The sequence below is a fragment of the Trachypithecus francoisi genome, unplaced genomic scaffold (genome assembly GCF_009764315.1).
Source record: "Trachypithecus francoisi isolate TF-2019V2 unplaced genomic scaffold, Tfra_2.0 Contig01461, whole genome shotgun sequence".
Classification (NCBI taxonomy): Eukaryota; Metazoa; Chordata; class Mammalia; order Primates; family Cercopithecidae; genus Trachypithecus; species Trachypithecus francoisi.
Window position 1 is genome coordinate 15,023,864 of NW_022681433.1, and position 15,341 is coordinate 15,039,204.

A 15,341-nucleotide genomic window follows, 5' to 3' on the forward strand; every position below is an offset into this window, starting at 1 on the left:
AATAAAATTAAAAGGTAAATGATTATAAAACATAATAAACAAAAAAGGCTAAAACACTCACGGATTCCTTATTTGAAAGAACAAAGAGAAGTCTCTACCTACCTATTTTTTTGATCTTCTGTTTGGAAAGTGGTTCTGTGATAGCGTTTGAAAGATTTCTGATTTTTAAAAAGCCCACAAAACTGTTAGCTATTTTATTATTTTTAAAAAGCAGTTTACATGACTTACAACTATTTCTATAAATGTTTTCACATCTATTTCTCATAGGATAGTTAGGTATTAATATCCTTATTTTACAACTGGAGAAACAGTTTCATAAGTACATAGATTCACGAGTCTCAAAACAATGTGGCGCAAACAAAAAGAAGTATGCTTTCTTTTCACTCAAATTCTCTTAGTAAAATATTAAATTCAATCAAAATAAGTTAACTTTGAGGATCAAAACCGCATATTGAAATCCAAATAACGTTTCATATAAGCCTATCACCTATGACTGTCAAATGTCTATAGATTAGATCAGCTTCCGTTATTTTAACGTAGCAATCCCCAACCTTTTCGGCACCAGGGACTGATTTCGCAGAAGACAATTTTTCCATGGACTAGGGGGTGGGGGTGAGGGGATGTTTTTGGCATTATTCAAACGCATTACATTGATTGTGCACTTTATTTCTATTATTATCACATTGTAACATATAATGAAATAATTATACAACTTACCATAATATAGAATCAGTGGGAGCTTGTTTTCCTGCAACTAGGCAGTCCCATCTGGGCGTGATGGGAAACAGTGACAGATCATCAAGGACTAGATTCTCATAAGGAGCCCACAACCTAGATCCTTGGCATGCACAGTTTACAACAGGGTTCATGTTCCTATGGAATCTAATGCTGCCGCTGATCTGACACAAAGAGGAGCTCAGATGGTAATGAGAGCAATGGGGAGTGGGTGTAAATACAGATGAAACTTCACTTACTTGCCCACTGCTCACCTCCTGCTGTGAGGCCTGGTTCCTAACACTGGTCTATGGTTCAAGGATTGGGGACCCCTGTTTCAGTGGACTCTGGCTTTCTCACTCATGAGGTCTTCATCTACTACTTATTTTTCTAGGGTAAATAAAATAATTTTTGAATATGGACAAAGTAATGAAGCTAAAAAAGGTACAATTTACATAACATGGAATCCTTCCCTCTCCTTCTCCATTCATTCTCGCCCCCTTGACTCCTGTCCCTTCTCCCTGTCCTGGAACATTACTAATTGACTCTGATAAGAAATCTTTCTTTCTGGCCATGTTCTTCCTCTCTTGGTCTTCATATTCATGTCTCCTCTGGGGCCACCTCTTCCCAACTGTTTCATGATTCTTCTCTCACTTCATCACCAGTCCTTTGGTAACTCTTTCCTCATCTATAATCATGGCTCTCTTTAGTCTGACTCTTCTGTCTCCTTAGCAAAGAGCCATACTGCAGGCCCCTTATCACTATGTGTCACTCCACCATCCACAGATCTAGCTGTTAAATAACCACCTCATCTGAAATAAGGGTTTATCATTGATTTGCTTCCAGTAACTACTGAGGACATACCATCTACTTTTTCTAGCTTCCTACTAGAGGTTAAACTATCTATACCTAAAAACAAATGTCAGCAGGCATCAACTCCAGCTAGTCAGCTAGTACAAGGTAAACCCATAAGCAAAACATGCCATAAAGTACTAAAGTAAGAGCATGGATATAATCTAATTTCTTATTAAACCAGATTAGTCTAAAACTAGAGTTATTAGTAAGGCAGAACTAAATAAATGTGAAGAGTTGAGAAGAGACTAGACTTCTCATCTAAGTTAGAAAATGAAATACTTTTTTGCATCACAATAAAAAGCTGCGGGAGGGGGTGGACCACCTCATTACTAAAAGGACCTGTTACAATAGAGTACTAAAATGTCCTCTTTAATGTAAACATACCATTCCAGTCAAAGGTGCTGGAGTTGTGTCTGTATAGAAGTAAGTCGTTCCACCAACAGTTTCCTTTTGGATCACCTGACCAGAAGATGGAGTCTGAGAAACAGGATTATTAACAGATGTAGAGGCACTAGAAGGCACCATGTAACTTGCTGGATTTGGAGTGTGACTTCTTCTTCTGGGAGCAGGAGAAGTATGTGGAGTAATCTTGGGGGAATGAAGAGGGGAAGACCCAGCAGACAACGACATTCCTGAAGAAGATGTAAAAATGTTTCTTAATGGAGCAATAATTGGTTTTAGAGAAAAAGTCTGGAAAATAAAATGCAAACATTCATTTGGAAGAAACATCATCTTTGGGATCTTAAGTGCAAAGATGAAGGAAATAATTTGATCTTGTTTTGTTGTAGAAAAAGCTCTGACTAAAGGAAACGTAAAGTTTCTTTTTTCAAATGTAGTTATTTCCAAATATCTTAGCAGATTTATTGTAAGAACAGTCTCCTCCATATCAAGGTTTACATCACAAACTTTAATAGCAAGAATGACCAAAAATTTAATAAATTAATGGAAGAGTGGGAAGTAACCGAATTGGGGCTCTTTATAAAATCAAGCCTTTTATAAAAGAAAAGCTTTTATAAAAGGCATAATTCCTTTTTTATTAAGAATGATTAACAATACAAATAGCACATTCCCCATATTACAGTATTAAAAATTCAAATTATCTATGAAGAGCTACTAGATTTCATTCAGCCAAATATAATTAACAAAATTGTTTGAAAAAGCAAAAAAAAAAAGTTGAAATACATAGCAGCTTAAATGCCATATGTTTAGTATCAAGCAGTCTGTTGTTCTGATGCCTTTTTGTCATTAACTCTAAACAGGCATATTCTGAAAATTTCTACAGATGCATACTATTTAAAATTAGGCCAATTGATACCATTATGTTCTAGTGGAACAACCACAACCACTAAGAAACATTATGTGCAGAGTATCCTCTATTATTAGAGAAAGGGAAAGGACAATTGTCTTTACCCTTCAGGAGATTCCAAGCTAGCTGAGAAAAAAAGACCAGGTCACACGTAAAAGACATAAAATAACTTAAAAAAAAACAAAGATAAACTAATGCACTACAACTACATGCATAAATGCTGATGAAATGCAAATTAATTAAAACCAGGTAGAGTTAATCAAAGGCTTAATGGAGTGATCAGTTCTGAGCATATTGAAAAGGGTATTTAGAGCAACAGTTACCCTTCCTGAAAAAAAAACAGCTTATCCAGGAACTGTTTTCTGGCTATCTGGTGAATGCCTAAAAACTTTCAACACTGAGGTAATATGCCACCTCACAATACAAGAAAACGGTTACCAAAAAATGCCTCTAGTCATAAAATTATGATTACCAGGGATATGAGTTTCAATGTCTAATAATTCATAAGATACCAACATGTTTTCTGAAAACATGTAGGTGAACAAAAATAAGCAGAGAACTGAGGTAATACTTTTCTTTTCTCTGAATAGCCCTCTGTACTTTCTGAAGAGTCTCAACATAATTATTTCTGGTTTTCTGAGCAACTAAAGTAGGTAGGTGAGGTAAGTCGGGCTATAAACACCACAGGACATACATGCAAAGTCAACAGCAAAGCCAACACTCAAACTCAACTCTACAAATTCCCAATCTAGTACTCCTACTACTGTAACCCAATGTCTACTGCACTGAGATTAAAATAGGATAGGAATTCTCAAGTTATGTCTCAAATGTGTGTAAAAGAAAATTAAACCCCAAACTCCTTAAAAAAAAAATGAAGCTAAATTACTATATTGATATAAACCTTTTATTTTTTAAAAACTATTCCAGAGCTCTGTTTCTATCTAACTCTATATTGTACATTTAATTAAAGGTTAATCCATACAGCAAAAATTGTATTAGACTATTATCAATGGATAAAAACTTCCTACTTGTCTAAAATGAAATGCATTTTAGGCAGCTTTTCCTAAAGCTAGTCTCTAAGACTTTCCAAAATAAGACTGGCCAAGTAACCAAAGATGAGTAAATTTGTTTACTATTATGACATTAAGTAACACAACAGAACTACAATTCTTGAGCCAGGCACTAATCAAAGTGTTCCACATCCATCAGTCTACTTAATCCTCACAATCACCCTGTGAGGTAGATACAGCATATTTATTTCACAGAGGAGAAACTAACTTAAAAGATCAAAATAATTACTGTAAGGACAAATATAGGTAATTCAACAAAAGAATCAAGATTCAGACTCAGGGTGATTTAATTACAAAGTCTGTGCTCTCAGCCAACATGCTATATAGTTGCCCAGTTCCTAAGTCTTGCACACACAGAAAAACAAGAAATCAATTACATGTTTTACTAGCTTTAGTGTGACTACTGAAGCTATGTGTAGCATGGGCTGAAGGGAAAGATTCTGACATCAAAGTAGGTATGTAAGAGAGACTAAAAGTAGAATCTCTCTTTAAGGCTGAATACATGGAAAGAGATTACCATAAAAACAATCTAAGGTGAGTTAAGATAGAAATTCATGTACAGTAGAATTTACACTATAGAGTATCAAGAGTTCTCTTAAGAATTCTAAATTTTGTGAAGTTATTTTAATATAAAGCTGCAGAAATAAAATTTGAGTTCACCTCTGAGCTGAGGCTGATTGGAGTTACTTAAATACATTTAAAATGTAAGCTGGGTGCAGTGGTGTGGGCCTGTAGTCCCAGCTACCTGGGGGGGTTGAGGCAGGAGATTCGCTTGAGCCCAAGGGTTTGAGGCTGCGTGAGCCATACAGCGCCCATGAACAGCCACTGTGCTCCAATCTGGGCAACATAGCAAGACCCTGTCTCTTTAAGGGGGGTGGCGGGGGAGGAAAGCAAGAGAAAGAAAAGAAAGAGCATTCAAAATAAAACATGTACAACAGTAAGTATCACCTCCCCATAAGGATAATAGGATATTTAAATTGCACAGGAAATTAAAAACTAAATTACTAAAATACCTAATCTAATCACAAAAGGCATAGCTTTGTGTCACGTGTATATTTTACAAGTGTGTTAAAGAACTGAGTAATACAAAAAACTAGCCGGGCGACGAGGCGGGCGCCTGTAGTCCCAGCTACTCGGGAGGCTGAGACAGGAGAATGGCGTGAACCCGGGAGGCGGAGCTTGCAGTGAGCTGAGAGCCGGCCACTGCACTCCAGCCTGGGCGGCAGAGCAAGACTCCGTCTCAAAAAAAAAAAAAAAAAAAAAAAGAACTGAGTAAAATATCTACACATTTGGTTGGAGAGAGGTATTCTGTATTTAGTATTATGAAGACAATACTAACAAGATGCCCATTCTTAAGTGCCTACATACATACAGTACTAAATTATAAACAGCAAGAAAGAATAGAATCACACTACATGAACAAGTAGTTTAAAATAGGATGCTGAATTAAAATGAACAGATTCTGCTCAAATTAAGAAAATGTGATTGAAAGTTAAGAATTCTTAATTTAAAACGACATCTTCCACTGCACATTATTTAATATTTAACCACAGGAATCTTATGCTAAAAGGGTTTGAGGAAATAATTTGATATAATAAAACTAAAGGTCTTCTTTTAATAATGAGGTACATCAGACACACCGTAAGAGAAGTTTCTTCTTCATTAGAAATTTCATGTTTCACACATAAATATTCTCATGTAATTTCAATCTTTCCACATACAGCAGGGAAAGGGCTACCAATGGTTATTGGAACACCCTGATATTAACTGACACTCAATCAACAGAATACTAAAGCAAATATAATAATACATAGAAGATCAGCATAAGAAACAATCTAGAAGAATGAAAATTTATATTTTAAATATTCTAAATTAAGAATATTTCACTTTTGTATTTCACTTTTTGTATTACTTCTTGTCATTTACTCCTGAAATGACATTCTGATGACATTAGTATAGAATAATTACACTATAACTTCTAAAGTGAATATGCGAACTGAGATATTTAAAAGTAATATATGATAAAATAACTGCTTTAGGGCATTTGAAAAATTATTCTCAAAATAACCCAATTCAAATAAAAGTAAGGAAAAATATAGGAATGTCCCCTGAGAAATTAACCGGAACTGACAAAATAAAGAAATGAGATAAAAAACTTCAAGGCTAATTTATAAAGGCAAAGCATCACTGTTTTTTTGGATGACCCAATTCTATTTCTGGAAAACCTAAGACAAACAACATAAAAAACTCCCGAAAATAATTACAGAATTCATTAGAGTAAATGATTAGAAAATTAATACATACCAAATCAGCACCCTTCCTAAACACAACCAACCAGTCAGTACAATATTATTTCTGGAAAATGAGAGACTAAACTAACATGGACACTCTCCCTCAATCCCTACCAATGTTACGAATGCACAGAACTGTGAGATAAAACACAACACCCCAACATTTAAAATATACCTGATTTAAAAAAAAAAAAAAAGGGCCAGTCGCAGTGGTTCACACGTATAATCCCAGCACTTTGGGAGGCCGAGGCGGGCAGACCACCTGAGGTCAGGAGTTCAAAACAGCCTGGCCAACATAGCGAAACCCCATCTCTACTAAAAATAGAAAAATTAGCTGGGTGTGTTGATGTGCACCTGTAATCCCAGCTACTCAGAAGGCCGAGGCAGGAGAATCACTTGAACCTGGAAGGTGGACGTTGCCGTGAGCCGAGATTGCACCACTGTACTCCAGCCTGGGCAACAGAATAAAACTCTGTCTTAAAAAGTAAATAAATGAATAAATAATAAAAAATAAATAAAAACCCCCAAAGCAAGAAACAAAAACAGAATCTGAGGTCAGGAGCTTACGCTGTGGAGTTTAGGGAATTATAAGCTAGGTCAGATACAGTCTCTACAAGCTGAGTTTCTAAGGCCCACAAGGGTACATGAAAAGTGGCCATGAGCCCATAGAATACAGAAAATGAAACTAAAACCCCTGTGTAAAACTAGGACTCTGGAAAAGCAGTAAATATAGGACAAAACCATTTCTATCAGCTCATAGAACCAAAAGGGAAGCCTGTTTATGGAAGAACAATGGAGAAAAAGAGGAAGGTTGGAGGACCGGGGTGATGTCTTAAGAGAAATGGAAACCACATGCCTGTTCTATGCATAAGTACAAGAGAGAAAATCCTCATGAGATTCCATGCTACAGAATCCCGACAAATCAACACAATACTCAACTTGCTTTGGAAAACCTCTTCAGACACCTTGCTGAAGCAAACACCAAACTATTTTGATGAATACTTCCACAAAATGACAACATACAAGAACCTTCCCCAGAAAATAATTCCACTTAAAAGAACTCGTAAGAACCAGCATGTACAACATACTTGAGAATTAACAACCCAAGAAGAAAGAGTCCACGTAACAGAACCATATAAAACAGATCACAAAATACAATTACTACTCAGGTGATTAAGAATAGAGTGACAAACATCACAAAAGAATAAGGTGTTTGTTCTTCCAAAACAGAGTGCACTGGCTAAGAGTGAAAATATAAGCATTAAAATTAAAGGGAAAAAACCATCAAAAGATGCATTAAATAGTAAAGTACATAAATCAAAGAGGGAAACAATAAATTAAAGTAGATAAATCAAAGAGGAAAACAATAAATAAATAAAGATCTGAGGAAATTACCCAGAAATAAAACTTGGAAAATGTAAAAGAGTACTTAAGAGATACAAAATAATGAAAACGTAAATATCCAAGAGAAGAAGAATATTGGAGAAGCAACATTTGAAAAAAAAAAAAAAGATTTGTGATTTTCAAGAACTCAGCACATAACTCCTTCGCACATAACTCCTCATTCAAGAAGTCCTAAGTAAGAGTTCTCAGCAGAGGCTGGGTGTGGTAGCTGAGCCCTGTGATCCTAGCATTTTGGGAGGCTGAGGCAGGAGAATTGCTTGAGGCGAGGCGTTAGAGGCCACTGTGGGCAACATGGTGAAACCCCGTCTCTACAAAAAATATAAAAAATTAGGCCAGGTACAGTGGCTCACGCCTGTAATTCCAACACTTTGGGAGGCCGAGGCAGGTGGATCACCTGAGGTCAGGAGTTCGAGACCAGCCTGGCCAACATGGTGAAACCTCGTCTGTATTAAAAATACAAAAATTAGCCAAACATGGTGGCATATGTCTGTAATGCCAGCTACTTGGGAGGCTGAGGCAGGAGAATCACCTGAACCCGTGAGGCACAGGTTGCAGTGAACAGAGGTCATACCACTGTTCCAGCCTGGATGACAAGAGTGAAACTCCATCTCAAAAAATTAAATAAAATAAAAATAAACCAGACATGCATGGTATGCCTCTGTTGTCCCAGCTACTCAAGAGGCTGAGGTGGAAGGATTGCTGGAGCCCAGGGAGGAAGAGGGTGAAGTGAGCTATGATTATGACACTGCACTCAGGCCTGGGTGACAGACAGATGCTGTTTTAAAAAAAAAGTTCTGAGTAAAATAAGTCCTTTCTACCAATTACGCAAAAATGCAGCATGCGAAAGACAAAGAGAAAATCTTAAAAGCTACCAGAAAAGAGACAAATGATCTAACAAAAGAAAAATACGCTAACTGTATCAGCAACACTAAACAATGAAATTTTCAAAGGAGAAAAGATAACTGTCTACTTGAAATTTATATACAATCTACAAATGAAGAGAGAAAGACACGTTTAAGGTTTGTCACTCACATCTACATGGTGAAAGAACTATTAAACGATCAACTTCACTAAAAAGGAAACCCCCTTAAAAGGCATGGAATGTCAGAATATGTGAGAAAATCTGAATAAGCACTGACAGTAAAAGAATAATAAAAGTCAAAGTATAACTAAAATTCTAGACAACTAAAACACTGAAGGAGGACAGGAAGGCTCAAAGTCATTAAAAATTCTCATATTGGCCAGGCGCGGTGGCTCACGCCTGTAATCCCTGCACTTTGGGAGGCTGAGGCGGGTAGATCACTTGAGGTCAGGAGTTCGAGACCAGAACGGCCAACATGGTGAAACCCCATCTCTACTAAAAATACAAAAAATTAGCCAGGCGTGGTGGCAGGCACCTGTAGTCCCAGCTACTCGGGAGGCTGACGCAGGAGAATCACTTTAACTTAGATGGTGAAGGTTGCGGTGAGTCGAGGTCACACCACTGTACTCCAGCCTGGGCAACAGAACGAGACTTCATCTCAAAAAAAATAAATAAAAATCTTGTATTAATATTTTTACTGCCCATCTCTTCAACAATTCCATACTTAAAGAATGAACGGTAAAAATCTAGTGGTGACCACATGAAACAGAAACATAATATGTAACATCCAACACCTAACTTCGTACCATACACAAAAATTACTTCAAAATGAATCAAAAACCTAAATGTACAAAATACAACAACAACAAAAAAAAGGTATAAACCATTGTGACTTTTAGTCGAGCAATGGCTTCTTAAGATATGACAAGTATTGCCAGTGGAGTAGATGCAAGAAATAAATAACAAACAAATAAATAAAAGGAAAAATAAAGCACTAGCAACCAAAAACATTTTTTAAATCAGGCTTCATCAAAATTTAAAACTTTTTGTAACTCATAGGAAACTATCAAGAAAGTGAAAAGGCAACTCACAAAATAGGAGGAAATATTTGCAAATCATATATTTAATAAAGGTCTAATATGCAATGGTCAGTTCAATAGATGTTGAAAAAATATTTGACAATATTTAACATCCCTTTATGATAAAAACTCACAACAAACTGGGTAAAAAAGAAACTTACATCAAAACAATAAAAGTTATATATGACAAACCCACAGCTACCACCACATTGAATGAGAAAAATTAAAAGCCTTTCCTCTGGCCCAGCACTTTGGGACTCCAAGACATGAAGATCGTTTGAGCTCAGGAATTTGAAACCAGCCTGAACAACATGGCAAAACTACATCTCTACTAAAAACTCAAAAAATTAGGGCATGGTAGTGTACGCCTGTAGTCCCAGCTACTCAGGAGGAGGCTGAGGTGGGAGGACTGCTTGAGCCCAGGAGGCGGAGGTTGCAGTGAGCCAAGATTGCACCACTGAACTCCAGTCTGAGTGGTGCAATCTTAAAAAAAAAAAAAAAAAAGCCTTTCCTCTAAGATCTGGAATAAGACAAGGATGCCCATTTTCATCACTTTTATTCAATATAGTACTGGAAGTCCTAGCCACAGCAATTAGGCAAGAGAAAAAAACAAAGGTAACCAGAAAGGAAAGGAAAAATCTAAATCTAATCATCCTTGTTTGTAGACAACATGGTATTACATTTAGAAACACCAAAAGACTCCATCCAAAAACTGTCAAAAGCGATAAACAAACTTAGTAAAAGTTTCAGGAAACCAACTTTACAAAACCAGTATAATTTATATATGCCAAGAGTGAACAACCTGAAGAAGAGATCAAGAAAGTAATCCCATTTACAATAGCTACAAAAAATACAAAATATCTAGGAATAAATTTAACCAAAGAAGTGAAAGATCTCTATAAGCAAAACTATAAAACACTGATGAAAGAAACTGAAGGGGACACAAAAAGAGTGAAAGATATGCCATGCTCATGAATTGGAAGAATTAATACTGTTAAAATGTCAATACTACCCAAAGCAATCTACAGATTATTCAACATAATCTATCAAAATATCAAGGACATTCTTTGCATAAACAGAAAAAAAAATCCAAAATTCATATGAAACTACAAAAACCTTAGTAGCCAAAGCATTCTGAGCAAAACTAACAAAGCACGAGACATCTACTACTTGCTTCAAAATACGTTACAAAGTCACAGTAACTGAAACAGTATGGTACCTGCATAAAAACAGACACACAGACCAATAGAACAGAACAGGGAACTTGAAGTAAATCCACATATTTATAGGCAACTAATTTTCCAGAAAGGTGCCAAGAACAACATATTGGGGAAAAGACAGTCTCTTCAATAAATGGTGTTTGGGAAACCGGATAACTACACGCAGAGAATGAAGCTATGTTCCTTTCTCTTACCATATGGAAAGGTCAAATCAAAATGGATTAAAGACTTAAATTCAAGGCTTGAAACTATTAGGAAAAAAACACTGGGAAAACCCTTCAGGACATTAATCTGGGCAAAGATATTTTGCGTAAGATCTCAAAAGCATAGGCAACAAAAGCAAAAATAGACAAATGGGACTATATTAGACTAAAAAGTATCTGCACAGCAAAGGAAACAATCAACAAAGTGAAGACAATCTGCAGAATGGGAGAATATATATGCACACTATCCCTTCATCAAGAAATTAATGATTAGTATAAAGAACTCAAACATCTCAACAGCAAAAATAAATAAACAAATCCAAATAGTCTGATTTTAAAATAGGTAAAAGATCAGGACAGACATTTCTAAAAAAAGACATACAAATGACCAAGTTATATGAAAAAAGTCCAGCATTATTAATCATCAGGGAAAAGGAAATCAAAACCACAATGAGATCATATTACCCCAGCTGAAGTGGCTTTTATCAAAAAGACAAAAATAATGAATACTGGTGAGGATATGGAGAAAGGAGAACATTGGTATACTGTTGATGGGAATGAAAACGAGTACAGCCACTATGGAAAACAATATGGAGGTTCCTCAAAAAAACTAAAAACAGAACTGCCGTATGATCCAGCAATCCCACTGCTGGGTTTATACAAAGAAAAGAAGTCAGTATGTAGAAGAGGTATCTACATTCCCATGTTTATTGCAGGACTATTCACAATAGCCAAGATACAGAGTCAACTGAGGTGTCCATTAATGGATGAATGAATAAAGAACATGTGATACATGCATACAATAAAATATTCTTCGGTCATAAAAAAAATGACATCCTGTCATTTTCAGCAATATAGATGGTACCGGAGATCATTATGTTAAGTGAAATAAGGCCAGGAACAGAAAAATAAACACTGCATGTTCTTGCTCATACGCAGGAGCTTAGACAGTAGATCTTATAGAGATAGAAAGTAAACTGGTGGTTACCAGAAGTTGGGAAGTATTGGTGGGTGGGGGACTGAAGAGGTTAGTTAACAGGTACAAAAATACATTTAGAAGGAATAAGATTTAGGGTTCAATAGTACAGCAGGTGACTACAGTTAACAATTTGTTGTATAATTCAAAATAGCTAGAAGAGAAGAAGTGAAATATTCCCAACACAAATGTTTGAGGTAATGGCTATCCCAATTTCTCTGATTTGATCATTGTATGCATGTATCAAAATAACACACAAACTGGCAAATTATGTACAGCTATTATGTATCAATTGGAAAAAAAAAAAAAACAGGTCTAGTATGAAGAATATAAAAACCACACAATGATTTTAAAAAATCAAACAAGTAAATTTAAAACAGGGCAAAGGATTTGAGTAGACATTTCTTCCGAAGAACACAAACAAATGGCCGATAAGCACATGGAAAACTCCTCAAAATCTTTAGTCATTAGGGACACAGAAAGCAAAACCCCAATAATACACTGTTTCATACACACTAGGATGGCTATAATCAATTGCTATGACCCTAGCAGTGGAATTGTGATTCCGAATTGTGTATTACCGAAGAGCACGAAAAACATAGGTTCGCACAAAAACTTGTACATGAATGCTCATAGCAGCATTATGCATAATTACCAAAAAGTGGAAATAACCCCAATGTCTATCAACGGATAAGTGGTAAACAAAACATGATATATCCACATAATGGAACATTATTCACCAATGAAAAGGAAGGAAACACTGACATATACTACAACATGGATGAACCTTGAAAGCATCAGCCCAAAGGGCTAGACATAAAAAAGTCACATATTACATGATTCCATGTATATGAAATGTCCAGAACAGGCAAATCTATAAAACGTCAGAAAATAGATGAGTGGTTTTCGGCGAATGAAGAAAGAGAAAAATGAGAAGTGTCAGTTAACAGATACTAAGTTTCCTTTTGGGGCAATGAAAATGCTCTGGAATTTGAATGGCAATGGTTTCATGATCTTTTGATATATTAAAACCTACTGAATTACATACTTTAAAAGGACTGATTTTATCGTATGTGAATTATATCTCAATTAAAAAATTAATATTCAAATCACTGCCTGGGGGTAGGGTAGAGGGATCAAAGGGATCAAGAAAACTATTAATCAAATGTGAGAGGGGTGTTGGCGGGACAATGAAATACAATGATTTAAAAAAAAAAAAAAAGGAACCCATTTACATTTACTAGTAGCAACAAAAAAGATAAAATCTGTAGATACAAACAACTAGAACTGTGTAAGACCCGTATGAAGAAAACACAAAAACCTACTGACAGAAATAACGGATTACTTAAACAAACGGGAATAAACACCCATACTTATTTGTTATAAAGATGTCACTTCTACTCTAATCTAAAATTATGATGCTAGCTCAATAAAAATACCAACAGGATTTAAAAATATTAGCCAAGCTGGCTAGGCTCACGCCTGTAATCCCAGCACTTTGGGAGGCTGAGGTGGGTGGATCATGAGGTCAGGAGTTCAAGACTAGTCTCACCAACATGGTGAAACCCTGTCTCAACTAAAAATGCAAAAATTAGCCGGGTGTGGTGGCACATGCCTGTAATCCCAGCTACTAAAGAGGCTGAAGCAGGAGAATCGCTTGAACCGGAGAGGCAGACGTTGCAGTGAGCCAAGATAGCGCCATTGCACTCTAGCCTGCACGACAGAGTGAGATTCCATCTCAAAAATAAAATAAATAAAATAAAATAAAATAATTAGCCAAGCTAATTATATCTATGTGAGGGGGAAAAAGCATCAAGAATAGCCAGGAAAAAAAAAACTATTGAAGAAAAGAAAAACAATTAAGGATGAAATTGAAGAAAATTTAAAAGAAAAAAACAAAAGATAAAAAATTAAGAAGAAAAAAGTGGGCCATAACACCATTAGACGTTGAAAAATGATCAAACCTACAGTAATGAAGATAGATGTTTGATAGAGGCTCATATGAATAGTGCAAAAGAACAGGACACCAAAACCGATCTCAAATATATATATATAAATATATATAAATGTATACAAATATATATATATATATATAAAGTAAGTATAACATAAAGGTTGTACTTCAGACTTCAAGGGAGGAGATGACCTGCCCAATAATCAGATGTAACAATTTGCTATCACTAAACAATGAAGTGAATAAACAAACAAATGGTTATATAGATAAAATCAAAAAAGTTAATTTCCCTTTCATTCATTACACCCACATAAATTTTACATGAATATGCAGATTAAATATTTAAGACTTTAAAATAAAAGAACTCTATTTTTAAAAATACACTGCTACGAAGAAACAAAATTCAAAGGTCAAAAAATAAAATGTTCATCAATTTAACTTCTTCAAGAGACAAAAATTGACAAAAATTGCTGCAGAACAAAAAAAGATATCTGCAACACTTAATAAAGGGCTAGTCTGCTTAACATATAGTTCTTAAAATCATAAACAGAAAGTAAGCAGTGGAAAATGAACAAGTTATACAACTAGCCAGTTGGCAGAAAAGAAAAATACCCCAAACATAAAAAGATGCTCACGTCTGGTGCTAATTAAAAAGATGCATCTTTTCCGAAAGATTTTATGCTTTAAAGAAAGAATTAGGCTGGGCGCGGCAGCTCACGCCTGTAATCCCAGCACTTTGGGAAGCCAAGGCGGGCAGATCACTAGGTCAGGAGTCCAAGACCAGCCTGATCAACATGGTGAAATCCCGTCCCTACCAAAAATACAAAAGTTAGCTGGGCATGGGAGCACGCACCTGTAATCCCAGCCAGTCAGGAGGCTGAGGCAGGAGAATCGCTGGAATCTGGGAGGTGGAGTTTACAGTGAGCCGAGATCGCACCACTGCACTCCAGACTGGGTGACAGCAAGACTGTCTCAAAAAAAAAAAAAAAAAAAAAAAAGAACAAAGAACTAAAGAGATACAAATTAAAAGTGGCTCACTCTTGGCCTCTTCTCAGATTGGCATAGATAAAAATGAGTTTAATTAGACCATTATTAAAAGGGTATGTGGAATATAAGCACTGTCGTAGACTTCTGGTATCTTTTTAAGTCAATGCAGCAACACCTACCCATTAAAACATTTTCATTACGATAATGGTAAATAATTCAAAGTGTAAGTAATTCAAACGAAGACAGACATAAATGAAAAATAAAAACTGTGAATTCCATAAAAGTGAAAATTCTTGTCTTGCTTATGTTTTTGGCCCATAAGAGTCACTGAATAAAGGCCTCATGAATTAGTGTCAAGGTTTTAAATCCATTCCAGTAAGATCTAGAGGAAACATTTGCTTCAATCAGAAAAGTTAAAAA

At 35.8% G+C, this 15,341-nt stretch overlaps 1 protein-coding gene across 4 annotated transcripts in view; it reads right to left on the bottom strand.

The window, feature by feature from the left end:
• The window catches only part of PAN3 (poly(A) specific ribonuclease subunit PAN3), a 159,935-nt gene that overhangs the window by 37,275 nt on the left and 107,319 nt on the right, over positions 1-15,341 (bottom strand). For all 4 annotated transcript variants that reach the window (XR_004443106.1, XM_033236473.1, XM_033236464.1 and 1 more), the window contains one exon: positions 1,954-2,201. Coding sequence is in view for 3 of the 4 variants with exons in the window: in XM_033236473.1 (XP_033092364.1) it covers positions 1,954-2,201 (248 nt within the window). In the remaining variant the exon portion in view is untranslated. The remainder of the gene's footprint in view (positions 1-1,953; positions 2,202-15,341) is intronic.